Below are 25,987 nucleotides of genomic sequence, written 5' to 3'. Positions count from 1 at the left end.
TTTATTGACAATCTAACATTAATATACAAAGAACATGTACATTAGTACGAAATGTAAATAAAAAAAAAATTGGTGGTGGGGGGGTGCGAATTGTTTTCTTCTTGGTAGGAGGGGCATGACAGGAAATAATTGAGAACCACTGCTCTAAATTGATAAAATAGAATGCGTGCCTGTGAAAAGTAATTAGTACATTGCCTCTGTCCTACCAAAACCCCAAATGATCTTTACTATCCATCTCAGCTCCCTTCAGACACAGTAGGGGCCTGTCTTCCAAAGATAGTAGCTAATGATTTAAATGACTGACCCCAATCCCCAAGGGAGCTAAAATCTCCTAAATCATCAATGACCCATGACTCTGCTATAGAACAAAGGGAGCCTGTCAGGGAACTATGATCTTCAGAGGCAAATGTAGCAATCGAGTCATAGGCTGATACAGCATTACTGTTCCGACTCTTCACGGCACACTCTTCAATGGACTCTCGTGATATTTCTGATTTTCCTTGAGTCACTTTGCAATAGGGAATAAGCAACTGGTTGGTAACAGGGGAGATAATGTTTGCGGTTTGCTGATGGATGTCAGGTGACTTGACCTCACCATTGTGAGTCCTTAAATGCAACAGAACCCCATGACCATAGTTGTTTTTGTCCTCGGAGATGATACTGTTAGTGAATACATGTTCTGCTTGTGTGTTGCACAGGGTGCCAATGTCAAAAGCATGGGTATCTTCCTCACCACCACCCTCATAATCGTAATGAATGACATTATCACGGATATCTTCTTTAGAGATCATGACGGCCTCTTTGCTTTTATGGTGTCGTCGACCAATATAGAGTCCAGGAATAACTGCAAAACAAAGAAAAATTGAAAATGATCACAATGCAACCTTATATTTTGCTTGGTTTTACTCTGCTGTCTGCAGGCAAATCAGCATTACAACTACGAAACTGTTCTCGGTTGCCTTAGAAAAATAATTGTTAAAATACTAGTAAGCCGTAATTGGCAAAGGTGGGCATCGTCAGTGGGCGGCACGTTGCGATGCTGAGGGGGGCGCGTGGGACCCTGGGGAACATGTTTTTTTGCATAGTTTTGGGACCAAAAAAGGCGATCTCAGGCAACGCGAGTTTGAGCTCGTCAAGGCTTTTTGTGCCCCTAGTTCACGCAGTACTGGTTTAAAAAAGTGTCGCCCTGTCACGCAGTACTGCTTAAAAAAAGCGTCGCCCTGTCACGCAGTACTGATTTAAAAAAAGCGTCACCCCATCGCTCGTTGACCCGGAAGTGATTTCTTTCGCCGCTATTTAAATGCACCGCGCCAAGCTATCTTGCGTCAAAGCAGAACGGACTTTATTTGAACTATATTGAAGTCCGCGCACAGCAGAAGCAACAAGCTACGTGATGGCAATAAACGACTTCGTAAACAAGTAGCGTTCTAAACGAGGAGGCTAAAAATGAATTGCTTCGATGTATGCTCGACTTTTAATTGCCTTAGAAAAATAATTGTTAAAATACTAGAAAGTCGTAATTGGCAAAGGTGGGCATCGTCAGTGCGTTACTAAGTTCCCGTCAGTATTTCAGGCCGACCCACATTTCCACATCACATACAGGCAGCCAAATAAATCAGAAATCCCTTTATTGCCATTGTACTCAAGTGTGCAACGAGATTAGAGAGCTCCCCTCTCCAGTGCAATACAACAATAATTCGATTAAATATATAAATTAGATAAATAAGAGAATAAATAGTGAGATGGAAAATAACACGAAATAAGATATATAAAAACACATCACGTCGCTGTTCTTCAAGGTAAGGGTGGTCGTGTGTGTGTGTGTGAGAGTTTAGAATGGAGACTGTTGCTCAGTCTATTAGTCCTTGACTTGATGCACCTGTAGCGCCTGCCAGAGGGCATCAGGTCGGACAGGTGGGAGTTTGGGTGGGTATTGTCTTTGACGATATTGAGAGCCCTGCTGAGGCACCGGGCGGTGTAGATGTCCGACAGTGAAGGGAGAGGGCAGCCAATAATCCTTTGCGCTGTTTTGACCGTCCTCTGGAGCCTCACTCTGTCCGCCTCAGTGCAGCCGCTGTACCAGGTGGAGACACAGTACGTCAGCAGGCTCTCAATGGACTGCTGTGGTGTTGTGTGTCCAAGTAAGGTCATAGGAGATCTGTACTCCCAGAAACTTGAACGTGTGGACCCTCTCTACACACACGCCTTCGATGCAGAGGGGGGGCGGCACCGTCTTGTTCCTCCTGAAGTCGATGGCGATCTCCTTTGTTTTTGCAATGTTGAGTTGCAGTCTGTTGTCCTCGCACCAAGCCGTCAGTCTCTGGACCTCCACTCTGTAGGCTGTCTCGTCACCTTCCGAGATCAGACTGACCACTGTCGTATCGTCAGCAAACTTGACGATGGTGTTGTTACCGTGGGCCTGCAGTCGTAGGTGTAGAGGGCGGATAGGAGAGGGCTCAGCACGCATCCTTGAGGGGAACCGGTGCTCAGTGTGCGGGTGGAGGACGTGTAGGGGCCGAGCAACACAGTCTGGGGTCTGTTGGTCAGAAAGTCCTTAATCCAGATGCGTGTGAGGGCAGGGAGGCCGAGAATGTCCAGTTTGGCGACGAGGATGTCTGGGATGATCATGTTGAATGCCGAGCTGTAGTCCACAAAGAGCATCCTGGCATAGCTCTGCTGTTGTTCCAGGTGGACCAGCACAACATGCAGAGCAGTGTCGATGGCGTCCTCAGTGGATCTGTTAGTCCGGTATGCAAACTGGTAGGAGTCCAGAGTGGGAGGAAGGCAGTCCCTGATGTGCTGGAGAACCAGTCTCTTGAAGCACTTCATGATGACTGGTGTGAGAGCAACAGGACGGTAGTCATTCAGGTGGACGGCGGGTGACTTTTTGGGGACAGGAATAATGGTGGAAGTTTTCAAGCAGGAGGGGATGACTGCTTGAGGCAGGGAGCGGTTGAAGATCATGTGACCTGAGAGGAAATACTATCTATTCGCATAAGTGGAGACTTCAAGGTGAGCGTTAATCCTGCGCTGCACAAAGTACCGTACTGTATCCACAGCAACGTATTGCTGACATTTTTGCATCGCTGGCAGAAGGGGAAATGATTTTCAAGATGGCCCTAGCCCAAGCCTGCCTTCATATGGAAGTCGAGGAGCTAGACCAAAAACTCCTCACCATCAAAACATACAAAGGACTGTTTCAATACAACAGGCTCGTCTTTGGTGTTGTATCAGCGGCGGCAATCTGGCAAAGAGCAATCGATCAAGTGCTTCAAGGTATTCCAGGTACACAGTGTCACCTCGATAAAATAATCGAAACCAGAAATAATGATGAACATCTGGAAAACCTGGGCAAAGTGTTCTCCAAAATGAGTAAGTAGTAAGTGTAAGTAGGAAGAAAAACTACGATTACATGTTTATCCCAAATCTAGTTACGACGCTGGAGTAAAATGGGTGTGGTCAGAGTAGTGCGAAAAAGCATTCAAAGAGAGAAAAAGACTATAAAACTCACAATAACTGCTCACACATTATGACCCAACACGACCCATCAGACGAACTAGTCCCTATGGAATCGGGGAGTCTCTTCAGACAGCATGGAAGATGATTCTGAACGTCCTTTGGCGTTTGCTTCAAGGTTACTGACAAGTGCAGCTTGCAATTACTCACAGATTGACCATGAATCCCTCAGTCTGATATGGGGCATTAAAAAGTTGAGATATAACAAAACATACATAGCTAAATGTATGAAAACTGCAACCAGTCTCCACCGGGGTACGTGTGCACCTTCATGCTTTTATGACAACCTCTTCAACCTTTGTAAATGGAGAACTGATCGGCACCGTGTTTTTGATATTACGGAGGTGATCATGGTTTTCGCTCATGTGAGCTCACGTTTGATGTGCATATAATTTTGGTGATGATTGATCATTTCAGACAACAGAATGTGACAAATCAATATTACAATGCAAAGGTAATGTGTGTAATGCAATTAATAAAAGAACATCTTACCAATTAACAAAACTACACAAAGCAAAATGGCCATTGCAGTTCCAGTGCTGAGACCCATGGGCAGGAAGATTGCTTCAGCAGAACACATTAGCAACAGACCTTCTGTTCCACACAAGCACACTCGGATAGTGAGGGTAGATGTGCTGCTCCGAACAGGGTAACCACTATCTTCAACCACAACAGGTAGAACATATATGTCATGTATTCCACGCTGGATGCCAGAGCGTCGTGTCACTATGCCAGCTGTGTTGTCTAAAAGACAAGGTAATGTAAAATCAGAAAACAAAATCAGTTACAGTTATTCTGGATCATCTGTGAAATATGATCGGTCAACGGCCAGAAAACTAGCATAAACAGATTATGCCATACTATTCTATAACAGTGATTGTTTAGCATGATTCAGGTACGACAAATACAGTGTTCTCTTGCCATTTTGGGCTTAATGTTTTGAGGCTTCTGTTTTTCATGGGTTTTTCCAAAATATTCACCCCCCTCAAAAAAAAAAGAAAAAAAACAGCCATTTATTGGCAGCCATATTGCGGAAAGACGCAGTGTTTCAAAGAGATGAATTTACTCGTAGGCTAAGTATTCAGTATTTGGTATTTGCAATGCTCTTTGTGTATTCTGGAAATCAGTTCACAGCAAAGTAACACTATATTAAATCATATTTTGTCATTAGTTAGAATTATAATTTTGCGGGGTTTGTTGGCATGTGATTCCACCTATTTCGATCTTTCATCCCTGTCATAGTTTGCTTTCCTGCTTAAAGACCCACTTTTCCTCCAGTGTTGAAAACAGAAGAAGTAGGATATTATTTTTTTGTTATTAATTTAAAGAAGCACTGATGATCAACAGATCATATTTGAATCACTGACTAGAGAAGTCATCACTGCATACACTGTGGTTGAACAGACTATGCTGTATCCTCTTTCTTACTTCCATAATCTCGAACAGTAAACTTTCTGTTGTGAATATCTGTCTGTGTCTTGAAGAAAAACCTTTGAGTGATAGGCGGAAGGTCCAAGTCGACAGCACTGACCATCTGAATCACCTGTATATCGGAGATGACAGATATAACATGTGATCAGTTGAGGTATCTTATCAGCCCAGTTGAAAAAAGGCACAATGGAGCTTACTCCATTTGACTGTGGGCCAAAGGCAGACTCATTCCTTAGAATGGCCACCAGTCATTCACTCGGTGCAAATATAAACAACTGTAAACACCAACCCAGACTGACACTTGCACATACACACACAAACACACGCACACAGTTTCCTTTTACTTTGCCTCTCAAAATGATTTTGTGTAAATTGAGATGTACAGATTCATAGGTCATGATGGAAAAGGTTGGAAAATGATTTCCAGAGATCTCTCTTTTATATCACAAACAGCTAGCATGTAGCATGTGTAGGCTATTTATAGCCACTGTATATCCACCCATTTGAGATGGTTACATACTAATGATAACATGGGACCTGTTTTGATATTTTTTTCCCACTTTTTCTGCATATTACGGCGAACACTATGGAGTAACTTGGAAGTGGGAGTCCTGTCTGACACACACAAAAATACACAAACTACTTTTCTAACTCTTGCCTCATTGCATAAAGTCACACATGTGTGTGAGTGACTCCTCGCCTCCTCCCCTCTCAGCGGCGTGATTAGGGAATGGACGCACATGTGAGTGAGAGGCGGACGTCGTGTTTTAAACAGATGCAAACAAGGTTGTAAGGAGTGAGAGGTAGAGTCCAATGATGTGGAATGGAGTTGAGTTGAGTGGAGTTCAACTGCGGAGGAAAGGCTCGCAGCAACAAGAGAAGTCCGGCTACCGAGAGAATGTGAAAGTGGGAGGACACCTTGTGGAACATGGGAGAGGTTGACGTGCGCTTCGCCTCTCCTCGTAGATAAGTACCTCGCTCATACTAGTTTTGACTGTTCTACTTTGTAACCCACAGTAAATCGCCCTGATCACGTTTTGTGTTTTTGGACTTTATTATTTAGATGTGTATTTGTTTTTGGTTACAGTGCATTTGGCTGACCAGAGGCGGGATGCATTGGACTACACCCCAAAGGGCACCGGGGGCTTGGTGTCACGTTGCTTGGGGAGCCTTCAGAGTGTCCCGCCCAATGACTCTTGTTGAACTGTGCTCCCTTCGATTGAACTGTATTCCTTGGTGCACCGACTGGCTGTATGTTGGATCAACAGAATGCTTCTCCCAAAACTAGTTTTCAATTCTTTTTATCGGGGGCACTCGCTTTAGTGTACTTAACTGTTTGTGGAGGTGTCAGTATCCGTACATCATACAGTATATGACAGATTTGATCACAACACATTTTTATAATGACTCAAAGCTGAACTCAGTAAATTTACCTGTCCAGCTTTAGAAGTTTCACAGACAAATGTATCTGATGGAAACACCAGTTTAGGAGGGAACTCGTTCACATCCAGGACATTGATCGTCACTAACACTTTGGTGGACAGCAAAGTGTTTACTGAAAATGGTAAACATAAAGCCACGAGGAGACACATTATTATGGTTATGAACAATCCCTCTAATATTGGTAAATGAAATGATTATGGATGCTGCATTCCAAGCAGCTCTATCACACATAAAAATGCAAAAACATGTAGAACTTATCAAAATAACACAACAGTTTACAAATTAAGTGAAAAAGCTCATACTCATATTCATGTCTTTTCGTAAACGTAAAAGTGAAAGATTTACATGAGCTCCACAAGTGACTTTGTCTGACACCCAGTGGATCATTAATCCAGACATTCCTGTTCAAACCACTATCTAAGAAGTAATTTCAAATTTTAAGCCCAAATGTATTAAGTCAAAATGTGTTGTACCAATAAAACCCGTTGTAGCTGACATGTACAATGCATATAGCATAGTTGAAGGCAAGGTTCAAAATAATACACTACAATACAATGCAACTGTATTTATATAGAACATTTCACAACAGCTGGATTATTATTTGTGTCTTAAACCCCCATTTGGGTTGTTTAATAAAACAAAGATTATGTGAAGGAGTTACAATAATAATAATGACTACTCACGGACTTTGGTTGCTACCACAGTGATGTTGTACTGAAATACTTCCTCTCTGTCCAAGTATTCATTCAAGGAAATGGTGCCATCAATGCTGTCAATTTCAAAATAGCTGTCATACTCTGTATGCCATTCAAGCGTATATCTGCAGAAATCAGACCAAAATGGCACGCTAAAACAAATGTTGACCAATAACTTTTGCATAGTACTGTACGTTAACTTAACAATATAAATATTTCCTATGGTAATAATTAAAACAATTGTTCAAGACACACAGTAAAATACAGACCTCCAAAAAATAATGTGGTCTGTGGAGGGCTGTATTAATCTGTGGGGTTTGTTAGGAGGCTTCTTCCAGGTTCATGGTGAATATTTAATAGAACACGATCTTGTAATACTCGACAACTGAATCAATCAGATCATTTAATGCATGGCTAAAACACAGCAAACAAATTGGTAATCAGCAATCTTTTATTTCTAAAGCATTCCATTTATGAAATGTGGCCTAGTTCCAACACATTATTCTTCCCTAACTAACTCAGTATTTAGCAATGTCTATTTATACCTCTTATTTTATACTCTTACCTGACTGCACTGCTGCTCGCATCAAGGTCGTGGGCTGTGACGGAGCCAATGATGGATCCTGACGGGGTGTCTTCATATGTGTCCATAGAGTAGTATGGTTGAGTAAAAACAGGAGGCTCTTCCATGTCCAAAACATTCACCGTGACAGTAGCTGAATCACTGAAGGGTCCCAAGTGTAGAAAACGGGGATCAAACTGTGTATTAGATGCTTCAACCTTGAAAGTGTAGGACTTCTTTGTTTCATAGTCCAGAGCCTGTTAAGTAATGATAAGCAGAAAATAATATGCGATGGGACATGAACTGACAAGTAATTTCATTCTAAAACACATTTTAATTATGTATGGAGTCAGCGGCAATGGCTGTGAATAAGACGGAAATATAGCATTTAGCATTTTAATACAAGTTTAGAAATGAATGTTGAAACATCACAGTTGAAATTCTTAAGAAGCGATGATTGTATCTGATGCTGTTGCTGTTGTTGTTGAGCAACGAGATAATTCGGGCCAATTGTATCTCGTTGTTGCCAGGAACTCTTCGTTGGGCCCAACACCTCGTGAAGGTGGTTCCTTGATGCTGTTGCTGCATGGATTTTGCCCCTACAAATCTGAGGTGGACCACTTCCTCCAGAGGCTTTGCTATGGTGCATTCTCCATTGCCAATGTTTGAACTAACATTGTACAGCAGCAGGGCAATGCGGTGGATGACTGGTTAGCCCGTCCGCCTCACAGTACAGAGGTGCAAGGACTTGAATGTGGGCTATGGACTTGCTGTGTGGAGTTTGGATGATCTCCCGATGCTAGCGTTTTCTCAGAGTTCTCCGGTTTTCTCCCACATTTCAAAGACATGCTTGGTGGGTTAATGGAGCACTCTAAATTGTTCCTAGGTGTGAATGGTTGTTTGCCTATGTGTAGCCTGCCATTGGCTGGCAACCAGATGTGATAATGGATGGATGGATGTACAGAACCTTACTATGTGATGAATGTTGGGGATTTGGCGTCCAGTGCAGCAATGTGTATCCTGGAAGGTGGATCCCTCCATCTGTGGTCCTTTCTTAAAGTTTCTTCTTTTACCACAAATGGGGTTTTATGTTTGGCTGGCAATATGGGGTTGGATGTTCTAAAAATGGATGGTTTGTGCTGTAAATAGCTGCAGTCCCCTCCAAAAGTATGGAATGGCAAGGTCAATATTTTTGTTGTTTCAAGAGGACATTTGGGTTTCAAAATTTGAGCATTGCAGCTTTTACTTCATGCTTTTTACATCTAGATGTGTTAAAAAAAACCTGGGACAGGGCACTTTCGGTTTGAAGCTACCCACTTTTCAAGTGAACAAAAGTATTGGAACTGTTGTAATTTCTAACTTTAAATGTACCAAACGTTTACCAAAGTGTTCGAATTAGTTATCTGACTCCAATTAAATTAATCAAACACGACCTACATTCATCCAACAATTGTGCGTGCTCGTTTTGAGAGAGAAATGACCAGAAAGCCGGCGATTTCACACGGGAGTGGATTTATTCCTAACAGGAGATCTAATTCAAATCTGGGGCTCGGGTCCCTACCATTACAGCTCTGCGGTCTCTGTACCCAACAGGGGACGACGCCCCTCCCGAGTTGCCCAGGATCATTTATACATTTCAGACAAATCAAAGATATTCTACTATTGGCTATGTGTCATCTGCAGTTAACTTTAGCTTTCTCTTAGTGGACGTCTTCTGCCCGCAGGATGACGTGTCGGCTCGTCCAATCTCACACAGCAGGACATTTGGGTTTCAAAAGTTGAGCATTTGCATTGCAGCTTTTACTTCATGCTTTTTACATCTAGATGTGTTAAAGAAAACCTGGGACAGGGCACTTTTGGTTTGAAGCTACCCACTTTTCAAGTGAACATAAGTATTGGAACGGACATTGTTAAATTTAGTTAAAGAGCATAACATTTCTTTTTTAGTGGCATATTTCTCACTTGCAATGACTGCTTCAGTCCAGCGACCTCTAGACTTCATCAGACTGTCGCATTCTTAATAAGAAACACTTTTCCAGTGCTTTTTTGTAGCCTTTTCCAGTATTTGTTTCATGTGAGCATTAGCACCTTTTGGCTACCGGACTTCCGGGTTGGTACAATGTGTTCGCCGGAGAGACAGACGATGAACGAAGGAATTTTTTTTTCCCCATAGTCTTCTCACCGACGCTTTTTCCTATCACTTTTTTTATTTTTTTATTTTTTTATTTTTGGAAGCAGAGATTCATCGAGCTCGACCAGTCTCGGCCACACTACCACTCCCTCCGTCAGGGATCCTTGGCGGCTGATCTACCGGCCTTCATCCACCGGGCGACTAAACACAACTGTAGCTTCATGCACTTCTTGCACTCTTCTCATTGAAAGGCTTTCTCTGCTTGAGGGATGTGTCCGTTAGCAAGCGCAGAATAATGTGCTATCCAGAGATGTGGCTGACACAACAATTAGCATTGGGTGTAGCCAACCTGCTAGTCCCGTTAGTATTGGCCCTAACCGGCTTGCTAATAGTGCTAGAGACTCATTGTGCTCTTCATGTCATTTTTTTATATTTCCCACTAACTCCGGGGAAGAACATGAAACCAGACGGTTGGAGTTCTATCTTAATCTTGAGAATACTTGACGACACTACTCTGCATTTTAATAGCATAATAGACCAGTAAACAAGTCTGAAATGAACTGTCAAGTGTACATCATGCGTGAGGAATCACATGAAGCAGTCCAAAATGTCCAATTTTGCTGCGTAGAAGGTATGTCAGCGTTTTGATACTATATTAGCTTAAACCATGCTAGAGGAATTCAGATGCTATTTATGTTTGCACTTTTATTCCTTTTCAACACTTACCAATTGAATGGTGGAAAATGAATTTTGATGATCTGTTGCTTTAACAATGCAGCTTTCAGGTGAAATCTGTATTTTCTGCACTGTCAAGTTTAAACAATTTGCTGTTTTTGTATAATAAAAGGAATGGTAGATGGTAGCTGCACATTATCATTCCTTAAATATTAATTAGTGTACCATAAATTTCCCCATTGTGGGACTAATAAAGGACATCTTATCTTATATTTAAATGCAGCGATTGGCTGGCAACCAGGTCAGGGTATACCTCGCCTACAGCCCGAAGACAGCTGAGATAGACTCCAGCATCCACAAAACCCCCCTAAGCGTCTTGGATAATGGATGGATAGTTAAAAGTTTTTGATTAGTCAAACAGTAGCAGACTCAAATTCAAATTGAAATATTTAACTACATATGGGCTTTTGAAACAATGGTTATATAGACGGCAGTAGATAAAAATAAAGAATGAAATTTAGAAATAAATAAAGGTACCTTTTTTAAGATAACAACTCCTTCTTGACTTTGACCATTAGAGATTATGTGGAACATGGTGCCTTCATCCCCTGGTACAATGGAATATTCCACCCTTGCATTTTTGTCATTGTCGAGATCATCGGCCACAATCTGGCCCACAACTGAACCGAGTAATGCTGTTTCAGAAACACGAAGATGAAAAATACCTACAAATCATAGACAGACAATTAGATTATAAAAAAGGTGCCATATCAAGCAAAATCAACTTTTTACATTTTTTATTTCTAGCTTTTAGACATGTTAAATGCTAATTCCTCGCCAGAAACACCCTCAAAGTTTGTGTTTTCCTACCTTGACTCATCTCTGAGCATGCCTGTTCATTCTTCTTCTCAAAGCAACAGCTCAACCTAATCCAAGAAAACAACTGCTACCACAATCGTATTTGTAATAAATTGAGAAGTTACCCCTGTTCTACCCCTGCAGACTAAACCCATCCACACTTTCTCAGAGCAGCCACCAGTGAAACACCTTAGGTTTTGCACTGGAGTTGGGGAAAAGTCACTCCTTTGACACACTGGGTCCAAGTCACTTGAATAAGAAGTCTCCAGCCACCAGAGCGGAGTGTCTCTGCTTTCCTGGGCCCATGGTTGTGGTATCTGCTTCGGGGATGGCAGTTTTGGGCACCAGAACTCCACATGCTGTGAGTGCCGCTGTCAGACGGCCCCCATGTTGCTGCGCACCCGCTGTGAAAGCAACGGAGGCTGTGTGGTGCGGTGCCAGGCCAGGCAGAGTGGTGTGTGGTGTGGGACTGTTAGGTATGAATGGAGACTCATCACTAGTCTTCCCAGTGATATCAACTGTTGATTTCTGTTTAATGGGTGGTGTGCGCAGCAGCCAGCCTAAGTACAAGATAAAACGGGTACGGCAGCCACACGGGGAGAGGCGAGGTTTTAGTGAGCCAGGCGCCTTACTTCCAGGTTAGAAAAATAAAGATAAAGATGTAATTTATTAGTCCCACAATGGGGACATTTGCAGTGTTACAGCAGCAAAGATAGATCACGCAGAAGCGGCGGCGTAATGTATCCGTTAATGTATAACATTAGCAGCAGACATTCAGAAAAAGCAAACCTACGCGAATATACACAGTATATACGTATATACACAACTCCCCATGTATCTACAAACTGACATCCCACAACAAATACAAGTGTAAGAAAACACTCCTAATGTCTGTCCATGCTATATAGAGAGGACATAAATACAAATGCTGCAATGATAAAAATACTGCAATGATAAAAATACTGCAATGATAAAAGTAATGCAATAATAAAAATACAGGAACGGTAAACAAAATACAGCAATGCTCAATATAAGTACACCATTGGATAAAAGTACAGTAGTAGTGTGTATTGCATCCTAAGACTGCACAATTGCACTAATGGCCGCCCGTTTGTAGGCTTGACCCAATGCTTTTGTTAAACAGTCTGACAGCAGACTGGAAGGAGCGGCGAAATCTCTCCTTCGCACAGCGAGGGTGTAACAGTCTATCACTGAAGGAGCTGTGGAGTGCTGTAAGAGTGTTCTGGAGGGGGTGGGCTGGGTTGTCCAGCATTGATGACAGTTTTGCCATCATCCTTCTGCTCCCCATAGAGTCCACAGAGAACAGGGAATAGCCCAGGACAGAGCTGCCCCTCCTCACCAGTTTGTCCAGCCTCTTTTTGTCCCGTCCCGAGATGCCGCCTGCCCAGGAGACCACTCCATAGAAAATGACAGATGCAACCACCAAGTTGAGGAGTTTTTTTTTTTTTCCAAGATGGCGGCGCGCATAGACGCAGCAGCTAACGGCTCTCCCTCCAAGTGCTCCTATTTGCTTTTTATTTGTGTTTGCTTGGTCTTATTGGCACCAACTGCGGCAGAGAATCGATATACCCGCCAGAACATCGTGGACATTGGATATCGATGCGGAATAACCATCACAGAGGAATTTTGCTATGATCGCAAAATTCCTGACGAACTGGCGAGGCCGCCCGGCTGACCGTGGCTTGTCATCGGGACCGGGAGGCGGCGACGGCGACGCAGAGAGAGGAAACAGAAGCGGGGCTGCAGGTCCGGTGTCTTACTACGGCTGCGACGGCAGCCCCACAGGCAACCACTGCCGAGTCTCTACCTCACCAACGCCAGATCCGTGGTCCATAAAATCGACGATCTGGGATTACAAATCCAAGGAAACCGCTATGTGCGAGACAGCAGTGTGATCGTCATCACGGAATCCTGGCTGCACGCCAACGTCCCCGACGCTAGCATCCAGCTGGCTGGGCGCTCGCTACATCGCGCGGATCGGACGAGGGACACCGGTAAGAGCAGGGGCGGGGGGCTCTGTGTTTACGTGCATGAGAACTGGTGCGGCGATAGCACGATCGTTGAGAAGCACTCTTCCCCCGACATCGAGTACATGTCCGTTAAATGCCGGCCTTATTTTCTCCCGAGGGAGCTAACGGTAGTGATCGTCACAGCTGTTTACATCCCTCCCGACGCTAACACTAGCACGGCGCTCTCGCTACTCGCGTGCGTCATCAATAAACATCAGCGGGCCCACCCTGATGGCGTTCACATCGTAGCGGGGGACTTTAATAAGGCCAATTTAAAGACTGTACTCCCAGAGTTCCACCAGCATTTCAAGTGCCCAACGAGGGGAGACAACACTCTCGACCATGTGTACTCGAACATCAAGCACGCATACAGGGCCCTCCCACTCGCCCACCTCGGCCAGTCAGACCACCTGTCCTTGCAGCTCACCCCTGCATACACCCCTCTCAGGCGCAGACTCAGGCCCACCACATAGACTGTGAAAACCTGGCATGATGACGCCATGAGTGAATTACAGGACTGCTTTCAAGGCACCAACTGGGACCTCTTTGATCATCAGGACCTTGATGTTTACACGCATTGTGTACTGGACTACATCAAGTTCTGCATGGAAACTGTGTCCCTAAACAGGACCATACGGACCTTCCCAAATGCGAAGCCCTGGATGTCCAGCCAGGTCCGCTCTCGCCTCAAGGCCCATGACGCTGCCTTCAGGTCAGGCGACAAAGCCCAGTCCAGGGTGGCTCGTGCTGACCTGAGCAAAGGCATCAAGCTAGCCAAGGCAAACTACAAGAGGAGGCTGGAGTACCACCTTGCCAGCAACAGACCACGGGAGGTGTGGCAGGGTCTACGGAGCATCACCAACTTCCGAGGCAACAGCACGACCTCTGTAGACCCAAGTGCATCGCTGGCAGAGGAGCTTAACTGCTTCTTCGCTCGCTTTGACTCGCCCCTACCGTCACACCCCCGCGCTTCATGCCTGGTCTGATCTCGGAAGGTGACGAGACAGCCTACAGAAAGGTCCAGAGACTGACGGCTTGGTGCGAGGACAACAGACTGCAACTCAACATTGCAAAAACAAAGGAGATCGTTATCGACTTCAGGAGGAACAAGACGGTGCCGCCCCCCCCCTGCATCGACGGCGTGTGTGTAGAGAGGGTCCACACATTCAAGTTCCTGGGAGTGCAGATCTCCGATGACCTTTCTTGGACACACAACACCACAGCAGTGGTAAAGAAGGTCCACCAGCGTCTGCACTTCCTGAGAGTCCTCAGGAAATTCAACCTGGACAGGAAGCTGCTGCTGGCCTTCTACCACTCGCCCATCGAGAGCCTGCTGACGTACTGTGTCTCCACCTGGTACAGCGGCTGCACTGAGGCGGACAGAGTGAGGCTCCAGAGGACGGTCAAAACAGCGCAAAGGATTATTGGCTGCCCTCTCCCCTCACTGTCGGACATCTACACCGCCCGGTGCCTCAGCAGGGCTCTCAATATCGTCAAAGACAGTACCCACCCAAACTCACACCTGTTCGACCTGATGCCCTCTGACAGGCGCTACAGGTGCATCAAATCAAGGACTAATAGACTGAGAAACAGTTTCTTTCCAAGAGCCATCTCCATTCTAAACTCTCACACACACACACGACCACCCTTACCTTGCAGAACAGCAACGTGATGTGTTTTTATATATCCTATCCAGTATTATTTTCCATTGCACTAACTATTCTCTTATTTATCTCTTATCTAAATTATATATTTATCTGAATTATTGTTGTATTGCACTGGAGAGGGGAGCTCTCTAATCTCGTTGCACACTTGAGTACAATGACAATAAAGGTATTTCTGATTCTGATGACAGAGGATCTCAGCCTCCTGGATAGGAAGAGTCTGCTCTGACCCTTCCTATCAAGAGCATCTGTGTTGTCACTATTGTTGTTCAGATTAACACCCAGGTACTTGTAAGTTGAGACCCTCTCAACATCTGTTCCAGAGATATTCACTGGTGCAGGTGGAGAGTGCCGACGCCTGCAGAAATCCACCACCAGCTCTTTGGATTTCCCAGCGTTGATTTGGAGGTGGTTCTGTTGACACCAGTCCACAAAAGCCTGAGTAAGTTCTCTGTACTCCCAATCGTCTCCGTCAGTGATGATGTTGACAATCGCAGAGTCCTCAGAGAACTTCTGCCGGTGACAGGTCGGGGTATTGTATTTGTAGTCCGAGGTGTAGAGGGTGAACAGGAAGGGAGCCAGAACAGTTTCCTGTGGCGCTCCCGCGCTGCAGAGGAGCACGTCAGACACACAGTCCCGTGTTCTCAGGTACTGTGGCCGGTTTGTGAGGTAGTCGTGGATCCATGTGATGAGGTGTTGGGCCACTCCCGCCTGCTCCAACTTGTCTCCCAAAAGGGTGGGCTGGAAGGTGTTGAAAGCACTGAGAAATCAAAGAACATGATCTTCACTGTGTTCCCCACCTTCTCCAGGTGGGAGAGTGAAATGTGGAGCAGGCAGATGATGGCATCATCCACACTGATGCCTGGCTGGTATGCAAACTGGAGTGGGTCCATGGAAGAGCTCACCAGGGGGCGCAGATGAACGAGGACCAGTCTCTCCAGGGTCTTCATCAGCTGAGATGTCAGCACCACTGGTTTGAAGTTGTTGAGCTCTTTCGGATGGAGGGTCTTTGGAACCGGAACCAGGCAGGATGTTTTCCACACCTGGGGGACTCTGCACAGCTTTAGGCTCAGGTTGAACATGTGCTGGACGATTCCACACAGCTGGTCCGCGCAGGATGTGAGGAGCTGGGAGGAAATCCCATCTGGACCCGCTGCCTTCCTCGCCTTCATCTTCCTCAGCTGGTTCTTTACCTGAAATGTTGTGAGGAACAAGGCTGAGCAGGAGGAAGTGATGTTTATCTGATGTGGCTGGGAACTGAAGACTGTGGGGGGAGGGGGAGATGGGGTCGTTCGCAGCAGAAGGGGTTGCAGCAGGGGAGACTGAGCGAGAAAAGACATCTGATCGAACCTTTGGTAAAATAGCTTGAATCATTTGCCCACTGATGGTTCCCCCACCCGTCTGGGTCTTGGGTAGTCCGTGGCCTGGGAGGGTCTTCAGGCCCCTCCAGACATCCCTGGCATTATTAAACGCAGCTGTTCCTCCATCCTCAACGTGTAGGACTTTTTCCCCTCTCTGATCCTCCTTCTCAGCTGGCGTTGCACTCTCTTCAGCTCCTCCTTGTCGCCTGACACAAAAGCCCTTGTCCTTCAGGAGAGCTTTAATGTCCGATGTGATCCACGGTTTATTGTTGGAGAAACATCTTACTGTCCTGTTGGGTATGGCGTTTGCCGTGCAGAAATTAATATAGTTTCTAATAGTGTCCGTTAGTCCATTAGTGTCCTCCCCTTGGGCTTTGCTGAATATTTCCCACAGAGTTGTGTTGAAGTCCTTTAAGGCCTCCTCGGCTTCTCCAGACCATCTCTGAACTGAGCGTGTCACAGCTGCCTGCCTGCGGACCAGAGGTTTGTACACAAGCTGGAGAGCCACCAAGTTGTGAACAGCCTTTCCCAACGGGGAGAGGGACAGTGATGTGTACGCCTCCTTGGTGTTGGCATAGAAAAGGTCCAATATTTTATTGTCTCTGGTGTGGCAGGTGACATGTTGTGTGAATTAAGGCAGAGAGGAGAAAGGAGAAGAATGATTAAAGTCACCAGAGATGAGGAGCAGGGCGTTTGGGGGCTGTGTTTGTAGCCTGCTCACAGCTGCAGTCAGTACGTCACAGGTTGACTCACTGTTAGCAGAGGGAGGTACGTACGCCGCTATCGCGATCACATGACTGAACTCTTGCGGGATATAGTACGGACGCATGCTAACAGATAGCATCTCAATGTCCCAACTGCAAAGTTGCTCTTTAATAGTGATGTGCCCAGGATTACACCATATATCATTAACAAACACAGCCAGCCAGTGTCCTGTCCGCACGTAGGATTTGGAAGCAATTCAATTCCACATTGGCGGTGTTAGCTCTGTTAGCCACGACTCCATGAACATTAGCAAGCTAGCCTCCCGGAAGTTCCTCTCGTGCCGGGTTTGCGCCGTTAGCTTCTCCATTTTTATTGGGAAGGGTTCTAACATTCCCCATAATAGCGGACGGGAGGACGGGGTGGTATCGTCTGCTCCTTGCCTGGCGTTTAGCCCCCACACGACATCCCCATCTTTTCCTCCTCAGCTCGCGTGGGATACCGGGTCTCGCTCCAGGAACTGGCGCGGGGTTAGCACGGAGTGCTAACAACTGATCTCTTATGAACACGATTGATCCGTAGCTCCGCAAAAAACAGCCACCAATAACAGTAAAACCACTGCAAGTTGGATGTCACATTGCTGTGATGAGGTAAAATAAATAAAACTCGGTAAAGGTAAAAACACACGAAAAAGGCTCAACGGTGAGCCGGAGCTGCTGAAACAGGCTGCCTCTCATGCAGTGCCGAAACTGGAAGTTGAAATAGCCACCAAAAAAAACTCATATTTTAAATAAATTACATCTCGTTTGATCCATAAGTAATATCTTATCATATATGCCTATAGTTATCTGTGGAAAGCTTGAAATAGCATGATATGGCCTCTTTACTGTAAAAAGGTAAATATTATAGTAATGAATCTGTCAAAACATCATTTATTAAGTCAGTCAAAGGGTTCACTGACTCTTGGGAAAGCGTGGTGGGTTGTCATTGACGTCTCCCAGTGTGATGTTGATTGTAGTAGTAGTGGCAAGTCCCCCCATGTGGCCACCCATATCTTTGGCTTGGATTATAACCTGATACTCATCCTTCTCTTCACGGTCCATGTTGGCTAAAGCTGTCCTGATCACTCCTGGAGGAAAAAAAAATGCATTTAAGATTTCATTACCGACATAATGGATAAACATATATGTTTATGTATCTAAAACGACAAAATCCATTGGCAACCAAACCACAAATGATGACTACCCTTCTCTCTCTCCCGACATATACATCAGTGGTGGGCAGTCAAGGCCTTCTCTGCTGGCCTAACATAAATCAAGAAAAAACATGATCATATTCTTCACATTGATGTCATATTATATCCGAGTGTTGTATTTTTAGGGGGAGCGGCACAGTAGCCCGACTGGTTAGCACGATGGCCTCGAAGTGAGAGACAGCATCGGGCGAGGGTTCAATCCCGGCTCCGGCCATCCTGTGTGGAGTTTGCATGTTTTCCCCGTGCCTGCGTGGGTTTCCTCCGGGTACTCCGGTTTCCTCCCACATTCCAAAAACATGCATGGCAGGCCGATTGAACACTCTAAATTGCCCCTAGGTATGAGTGTGACCGCGGATGATTGTTCGTCTCTGTGTGCCCTGCGATTGGTTGGCAACCAGTTCAGGGTGTCTCCCGCTTACTGCCCAAAGATAGCTGGGATAGGCTCCAGCACCCCCCGCAACTCTAGTGAGGAGAAGTGGTCCAGAAGATGGATGGATGGATGGATTTTTAGGTGAGAGTTTTTACAGAATTCAGCTAGCTCGTGTTACCAGGCAGGTTTCACAATTCCAGTAGCATACACTTTTTGTCTGAGGCCTTCAAATACAATCGTGCGGGCATCTGTTCTGTCAGTCAATAGGCTTTCAGAGTTGCGATAGCCAATCTGATCACAAGGTGGTTACAGTGAGCCTTCTCGCTGGCCTGACGCTGAAGGTGATGAACGCGTTTTGTGATTGGATACTCACTCGTGAGGGGGCAGCGTTATGCGGAATCAACACACCCGAAAGTCGTAACTGGCGACTGTTTGATAATGTAAACTATATTCTTGCTTTTTTAAACCACAATGGCCGAAGGAGGAAAAAGTGAGGATTTAATTGCAGATAAACTTGCAAGGCCATTTTCAAGACAAACCTTTCAAGAGAAGCTAGGTCGTCCAACACTCAGTCAGTACTGTGTAAGTGTTTTTCACTATATTAATTGTCCAGCCGTGGTGTCATAAATGATGGCATTATGAGGGAGATTTATTCAAGTAGTAAGTACAAGACTGTTGGCTTTAGATAAGAGGCCAGGGGGGCCAGGTCAAGAGGATGGAATGTACAAGGGCCGAACACCATTACTTCTGTTTTCGCTCCACTGTGGCGCGTTTGAGATCCTTTGGACTCCTGCTTGCTACAGGTCATTATGGGGAGCATCAGCCATGCTGCTGTCTGCCCGTTATCCGACATGGTGTGGATCTCCAGCTTCTGAGAGAGCTTCCCAGATCTCGCCAATCAGAGGAGTTACACACAATTTCTACACCCACAAGTATCGTGGAACAAAATGTTTACTTTCTTTATTCTCTTACCAATTACCGGAATTTTCTCTGCCTTGGACTAGCGCAGGTGTGTGCAGTGCGATGCTCAAACTATTACCGCCTGCATGTTCTTACTTGGATGCTCTGGGAACTTCAGTTAGTGATGGGGGAATGTTACCAATTAAACAGTGTGCATTGGCTAAATTGATGACCAGCTTTTTAAGTACTTTCTTCGAAATTGGCAGTGCTGTTACTGTGCTCTGCGCTGTCATTTATTGCCCTCCCCAGTACAAAAAAAGTTTCTTTTTTTTTTCAAATCTGGCTGAAATCAAGCTAGTATATAACCACGTCCTGTTGTCTTACTATTCATGACAACACACATTGTCCTGAAAAAACCATTAGCAAAGGACTTTTTGAGACTCGTTGATGCTTTCAATCTAGTGCAGAGAAATTCAACTTCCTGACGGACCCTCCTCTCCAGCACCCTTAAATAGACCTTATCGGGGAGGCTGAGCAGTGTGATCCCCTTATAGTTGGAACAAGCGCTCCGATCCCCCTTCTTAAAAAGGGGAGCCACCACCCGGTCTGCTAATCCAGAGGCACTGTCCCCGATGTCCATGCGATGTTGTAGAGGCGTGTCAACCAAGACAGGCCCACAACATTGGATAAAAGTACACTAGCAGCGATCTCAACCACAACCTGGCCACCGAGGAGCTTTTTAACCACCTCAGTGACCTAAACCCCAGGGGTAGAAAAGCCCGCCTCAGAGACCCCAGACTCTGCTTCCTCATGGGAAGGCATGTCGATGGAATTAGAGGTCTTTGAAGTATTCTCTCCACCTATTCACCACGTCCCGTGCAGAGGTCAGCAGCACCCCATCCTCACTATATACATTGTTGACGGTGCACTGCTTCCCCCTCGTGAGACGACGGATGGTGGACCAGAATTTCGTCGAAGCCTTTAAGAAATCATTCTCCATGGCCTTGCTGAAATCGTCCCACGGCCGAGTTTTTGCCCCGGTGACCACCAAGGCTGCATTCCGCTTGGCCAGCCGGTACCCATCAGCTGCTTCTTGAGGCCCAGAGACCAAAAAGGTCCAATAGGACTTCTTCTTCAGCTTAACGCAGTGATTCTCAAATAGTGGGGCGCGTCCCCCTGCTGATGGGGGCGCATGTTCACCCTGGTGAACATGCTTTTTTTCCGCCGTAGTACGACTGAACGATGCATTGTTTTGGGACCCAAAAAGGCTATCTCGGACAATGCGAGTTTGAGCTCGCCAAAGCTAGTTCACGCTGATTAAATAAAATATTGGCCTGTTGCTCGTTGTCACAGAATTTATTTTTTTCGCCGCTACTTAAATGCGCTGCGGCAAGCTCTGTGCCAAAGCAGAGCGAACTTTATTTGAACTATATGGAAGTCCGTGCACAGCAGCAGCAACAAGCTACATGATGGCAAATAAACGACTCCACTAACAGGTAGCGTTCAAAACGAGGAGGCGAGCAAGGAGGCACTAAGCGTGCTAATCGTTAAAATGAATTGCTTCGATGTATGCTCGACTTTCAACAGAAGTCTGACTGGAACCGCGCTTGGGCGGAGAGCCAGCAGCTATGAACAGAAATATTGTATTGCAACCATTACGTATCTAAACGTAAAATAAGAGGAACACGGAAATGGCTGACGAAGAGGTTCAATGTCAAATGTATAGTAACCATAAAAAAAATTTAAAAAGCGTATCGTAAACTGTTGCTTTATGTTATTTATATAGAATTTTTGTTTAAAATCCCCTTGGGTCTTCTTTTTGTCTTTTCTATATTATGTACGTATTAATAACTGTGTTTGGTTTGTTAATGTTAATAAATTTAAAAAAAAAAAGTACAGTAAATATTTATCATCTCATCAATATTTGTACAACAGAGTACTGAGTTTCGAGATCCTCACAATAATATTTCTCCAAATTATATTTCTCATCAATTTAGCTTTGCATATCCAACATCAATATACAAAGAAAGAAAAAAACATTTGTGGTGGTGGGGGGTGTGAATCGTTTTCTTCTTGGTAGGGGGGGGCATGACAGGAAATAATTGAGAAGCACTGGCTTAACGGCATCCCCCACCGCTGGTGTCCACAAACTAGTTCGAGGGTTTCCCCGACAATAGGATCCGGTTGGCTGCCGCAACAACGATGGCACGGAATATGGTCCCCTCGGACTCAATATCCACCACCTCCCCTTGGGACATGGGCGGAGTTCTGCCGATGTCAGGGTTACGCCGGTCGCCACCTGGTCGGGGGGGGGGGGGGGTACTGTCATGACCCGTGTCGGTCATGTCAGGTTTTTGTTATTATTTTGTCATCGTCCATGCCATGTCCTTGTTGTTGTTTTGTTTTGGTCAGCTGAGTGGGGCGTTTCCCTCAGCGCTCGTTCCCCACCAGCCACACACCGGTTCCCCATTAGCCTTCACACCTGACTCCCATTTGCTCCCCTAATCAACCCTCTATTTAAACATCCCGTGCCGACAACTCAGCGTCGGAACATTGCTCCAATCCAGGAATGTCACGGCCGCTCCCTGATCTTGTTCTTGTTCTCGTTCTCGCTCCCTATACACCCCCCATATGCGCTAGTCCCGATTGCTCGTTCTCGTTCACGTTCATGTTAGTTTGTCGCTGTCTTTGTTCTCCGTCAAGTTTAGTTCTGTTAGTCACGTTTTGTTTGCCCTTGTTACTTTGCACCCTGCCACGTTGTTTGTCCTTGTTTGATTCATTTAATAAATTCCCTTTAAGTTACCCTTTTCCCGGCTTCCTCGCACCTTGGGTCCTTCCCCACCTCGCCGACCGGCGTAACCCTGACAGAATGTTCCGACCATACCCGGACCCAGCGAGAAGCTCTCGGCGGCGTCGTCGTCGCCGCTCGGACTACCCCCCTCAGCCTGCCGACCAACCCCGTGTCCTTCATGTAGGTTCTATTTTCCGTTCTACGTCTGTTTCTCCCCTCTCTTTCCACGATCACGGTATTGATTACCAACCGGTCATACCTCCACATCTTATCATAGACTCCGACTACGAAGACGAATTTGAGCACCTTGCCATTTCACCCCCTCACATTGTGGTTGACTCAGATCATGAGGACAATTTCCAACACATATACAACCTGTTATACGCCCAGCGCGACACAGATTCGGTTAGGACCCGTCACTTTCTTCCCCCCGAACAACTTCCGTCACCTTTTTCTTTTGACCGTTTTGAGACCACCTCCCACGTTACCTCGCGTCGTTCACCTCGTCCAAAGTCACGTAGATCACGGCCACGTCGTTCACCTCGTCCACCGTTGGTTTCCGCACCTTGTCACGTCCCTCTTGCGTCTCATAGCTCACGTTCACCGGCACCAGTAGTATCGGTCCCTCGTGTCTCTCGTTCCCCTGAATCCCTATGGCGGCGGGCTGATAGCGATCAGGTCCCCCGTCTCGGCTGCGCCCGGCCCGCCTGCTGCGCCCGACCCGCCACATCCTCCACGTCAGCTGCACAGACCATGCCGCCTCCACGTCAGCTGCAGCAACCCATGTCGCCTCCACGTCAGTTGCAGCAACCCATGTCGCCTCCACGTCAGCTGCAGCAACCCATGCCGCCTCCACGTCAGCTGCAGAAACCCATGCCGCCTCCACGTCAGCTGCAGAAACCCACGCCGCCTCCACGTCAGCTACAGCAACCCACGCCACTTCCACGTCAGCTGCAGCAACCCATGCCGCCTCCACGTTGGCTGCAGCCTCCAGTGCCGGCCCTTCGTCGGCTGCAGCCTCCAGTGCCGGCCCCTCGTCGGCTGCAGCCTCCAGTGCCGGCCCCTCGTCGGCTGCAGCCTCCAGAGTTCTACTCCGGCTCACCGCCAGCTGGTGAGCCCCGTTCCGGCTCCCCGTCAGCTGCTGAGCCCCGTTCCTGCGCCTCGCCAGCGCTTCAAGTCCACGTTCCGACGGAGCACGCCCTGCGACCGTCCCAAGTCCACGTTTCAGCGGAGTACGTCTTGCGTCCGCCCCAAGTTCACGTTCCGGCGGAGCACATCTTGCGTCCGCCCCAAGTTCAGGTTCTAGCGGAGCACGCCTTGCCTCCGTCCCAAGTTCACGTTCCGGCGGAGCACGTCTTGCGTCCGCCCCAAGTTCAGGTTCTGGCGGAGCACGCCTTGCGTCCGTCCCAAGTTCACGTTCCGGCGGAGCACGTCTTGCGTCCGCCCCAAGTTCACGTTCCGGCGGAGCGCGCCCTGCGTCCGCCCCAAGTTCACGTTCCGGCGGAGCACGCCTTGCGTCCGTCCCAAGTTCACGTTCCGGCGGAGCACGCCTTGCGTCCGTCGCAAGTTCACGTCCCGGCAGGGCATGCCCTGCGTCCGTCCCAAGTCCATGTTCCGGCGGTGCACGTCTTGCGTCCGCCCCAAGTCCATGTTGCTGCGGTGCACGTCCTGCATCCGCCTCAAGCTCATGCCCCGGCGGAGCACTTCCCGCGTCCGCCTCAAGCTCATGTCCCGGCGGAGCGTGTCCCGCGTCCACCCCAAGCTCATGTCCCGGCGGAGCACGTCTTGTGCCCGGCCCAAGTCCATGTTGCGGCGGAGCGCGTCCAGCGACCGCTCCAAGTTCCTGCCTCGGTGACGGTTGACAACCCTCCGTCGCTTCTCGCCTCTGCCTCGGCGGCATTCGACGACCCGCCGTCGCTCCCGGTTTCTGCCTCGGTGGTGGCCGACGAGCCGCCACCGCTCCCGGTTTCTGCCTCGGCGGCGCTCGATGGCCCGTCGCCGCTCCAGGTTCCTGTCTCGGCTGCGCCCGGCCCGCCGCCGCTCCAAGTTCCTGTCTCGGCTGCGCCCGGCCCGCCGCCGCTCCAAGTTCCTGTCTCGACCGCGCCCGGCCCGCTCCAAGTTCCTGTCTCGACCGTGCCCGGCCCGCCGCCGCTCCAAGTTCCTGCCTCGGCTGCACCCGGCGACCCATCGTCGCCGCGTCTCGTCTCAGCCTCGGCGGCGTACTCCAGGTGGCGACCGGGGCCTCCCGGCCGGCCGCCTGAATGGCCACAGCTGGACTCGCTGGTCTGGCCCCCCGGTCGGCCGCCTGAATGGCCACAACTGGACTCGCTGGTCTGGCCTCCCGGACGCCCGCCTGACCAGTCTTTTGATTGCGGGTCGTGGTCCCGCCTTCCGGCCAGCTTCTGCCCACCCTCGTTTTTGGACACTTTTTTCTTTTTGTTTTTGGGACGTCTGGGATCCGTCCCTTCGGGGGGGGGTACTGTCATGACCCGTGTCGGTCATGTCAGGTTTTTGTTATTATTTTGTCACCGTCCATGTCATGTCCTTGTTGTTGTTTTGTTTTGGTCAGCTGAGTGGGGCGTTTCCTTCAGCGCTCGTTCCCCACCAGCCACACACCGGTTCCCCATTAGCCTTCACACCTGACTACCATTTGCTCCCCTAATCAACCCTCTATTTAAACACCCCGTGCCGACAACTCAGCGTCGGAACATTGCTCCAATCCAGGACTGTCACGGCCGCTCCCTGATCTTGTTCTTGTTCTCACTCTCGCTCCCTATACACCCCCCATATGCGCTTGTCCCAATTGCTCGTTCTCGTTCACGTTCATGTTAGTTTGTCGCTGTCTTTGTTCCCCGTCAAGTTTAGTTCTGTTAGTCACCTTTTGTTTGCCCTTGTTACTTTGCACCCTGCCACGTTGTTTGTCCTTGTTTGATTCATTTAATAAATTCCCTTTAAGTTACCCTTTTCCCGGCTTCCTCGCACCTTGGGTCCTTCCCCACCTCGCCGACCGGCGTAACCCTGACAGCCGAAGGTGGTAGTCTTTCTGACAGGGGATTCTGCCAGACATTCCCAGCACACCCGCTTAACATGTTTGGGTCTGCCAGGTTGGTCTGGCATCTTTCCAAACCATCGGAGCCAACACACCACCAGGTAGTAATCAATTGAAAGCTCCGCCCCTCTCTTCACCCGAGTGGCCGCAAATCCGATGATACAACTAAAAAGTTGATCATTGATGTCCGGATGCCTAGTGCACATATGGAAACCCTTATGTTTGGACATTCCGTGACAAGCACAGAAGTCGGGTTCTGATCAGGGGGGCTGTTCCTCCAAATCACAACCCTCCAGGTCTCACTGTCATTGTACTTAAGGATTGTTCTGTTTTTGTACTTTAAGGATAATTTTTTGTTCTAAAAAGATTTGTAGTATTTTTTTGCGCTTTAAATTTTTTATTTTATACTTGGAGGATGTTTTTGGGTAATTGAATAAATGTTTCTTTGTATTTCAAACACGTGCTGTATTTGTTTCTGAAGCAGGATGTAATTGTTTGATATGTACTCTACTTATGTGCGAAACAAAATTTGTATGTAATATTCTGTATTTTCA

At 47.3% G+C, this 25,987-nt stretch overlaps 1 protein-coding gene across 1 annotated transcript in view; it reads right to left on the bottom strand.

Annotated features, from left to right (window-relative positions):
- Positions 1 to 236: 236 nt before the first annotated feature.
- The window catches only part of LOC148325165 (cadherin-12-like), a 45,212-nt gene continuing 19,461 nt past the window's right edge, over positions 237 to 25,987 (bottom strand). The window contains exons 5-12 of the mRNA XM_088311198.1: positions 18,030 to 18,197; positions 10,991 to 11,178; positions 7,651 to 7,904; positions 7,074 to 7,210; positions 6,381 to 6,502; positions 4,945 to 5,059; positions 4,009 to 4,260; positions 237 to 844 (exon numbers count right to left, since the gene is read on the bottom strand). Coding sequence (XP_088167324.1) covers positions 237 to 844; positions 4,009 to 4,260; positions 4,945 to 5,059; positions 6,381 to 6,502; positions 7,074 to 7,210; positions 7,651 to 7,904; positions 10,991 to 11,178; positions 18,030 to 18,197 — 1,844 coding nt within the window. The remainder of the gene's footprint in view (positions 845 to 4,008; positions 4,261 to 4,944; positions 5,060 to 6,380; positions 6,503 to 7,073; positions 7,211 to 7,650; positions 7,905 to 10,990; positions 11,179 to 18,029; positions 18,198 to 25,987) is intronic.

The sequence above is a fragment of the Idiotropiscis lumnitzeri genome, chromosome 12 (genome assembly GCF_059441095.1).
Source record: "Idiotropiscis lumnitzeri isolate Australia: NSW breed Sydney's pygmy pipehorse chromosome 12, RoL_Ilum_1.0, whole genome shotgun sequence".
In the NCBI taxonomy this organism is placed as follows: domain Eukaryota; kingdom Metazoa; phylum Chordata; class Actinopteri; order Syngnathiformes; family Syngnathidae; genus Idiotropiscis; species Idiotropiscis lumnitzeri.
The sequence above is the reverse complement of the archived record's forward strand: the minus strand, read 5'-3'. Positions and strand labels throughout refer to the sequence as shown.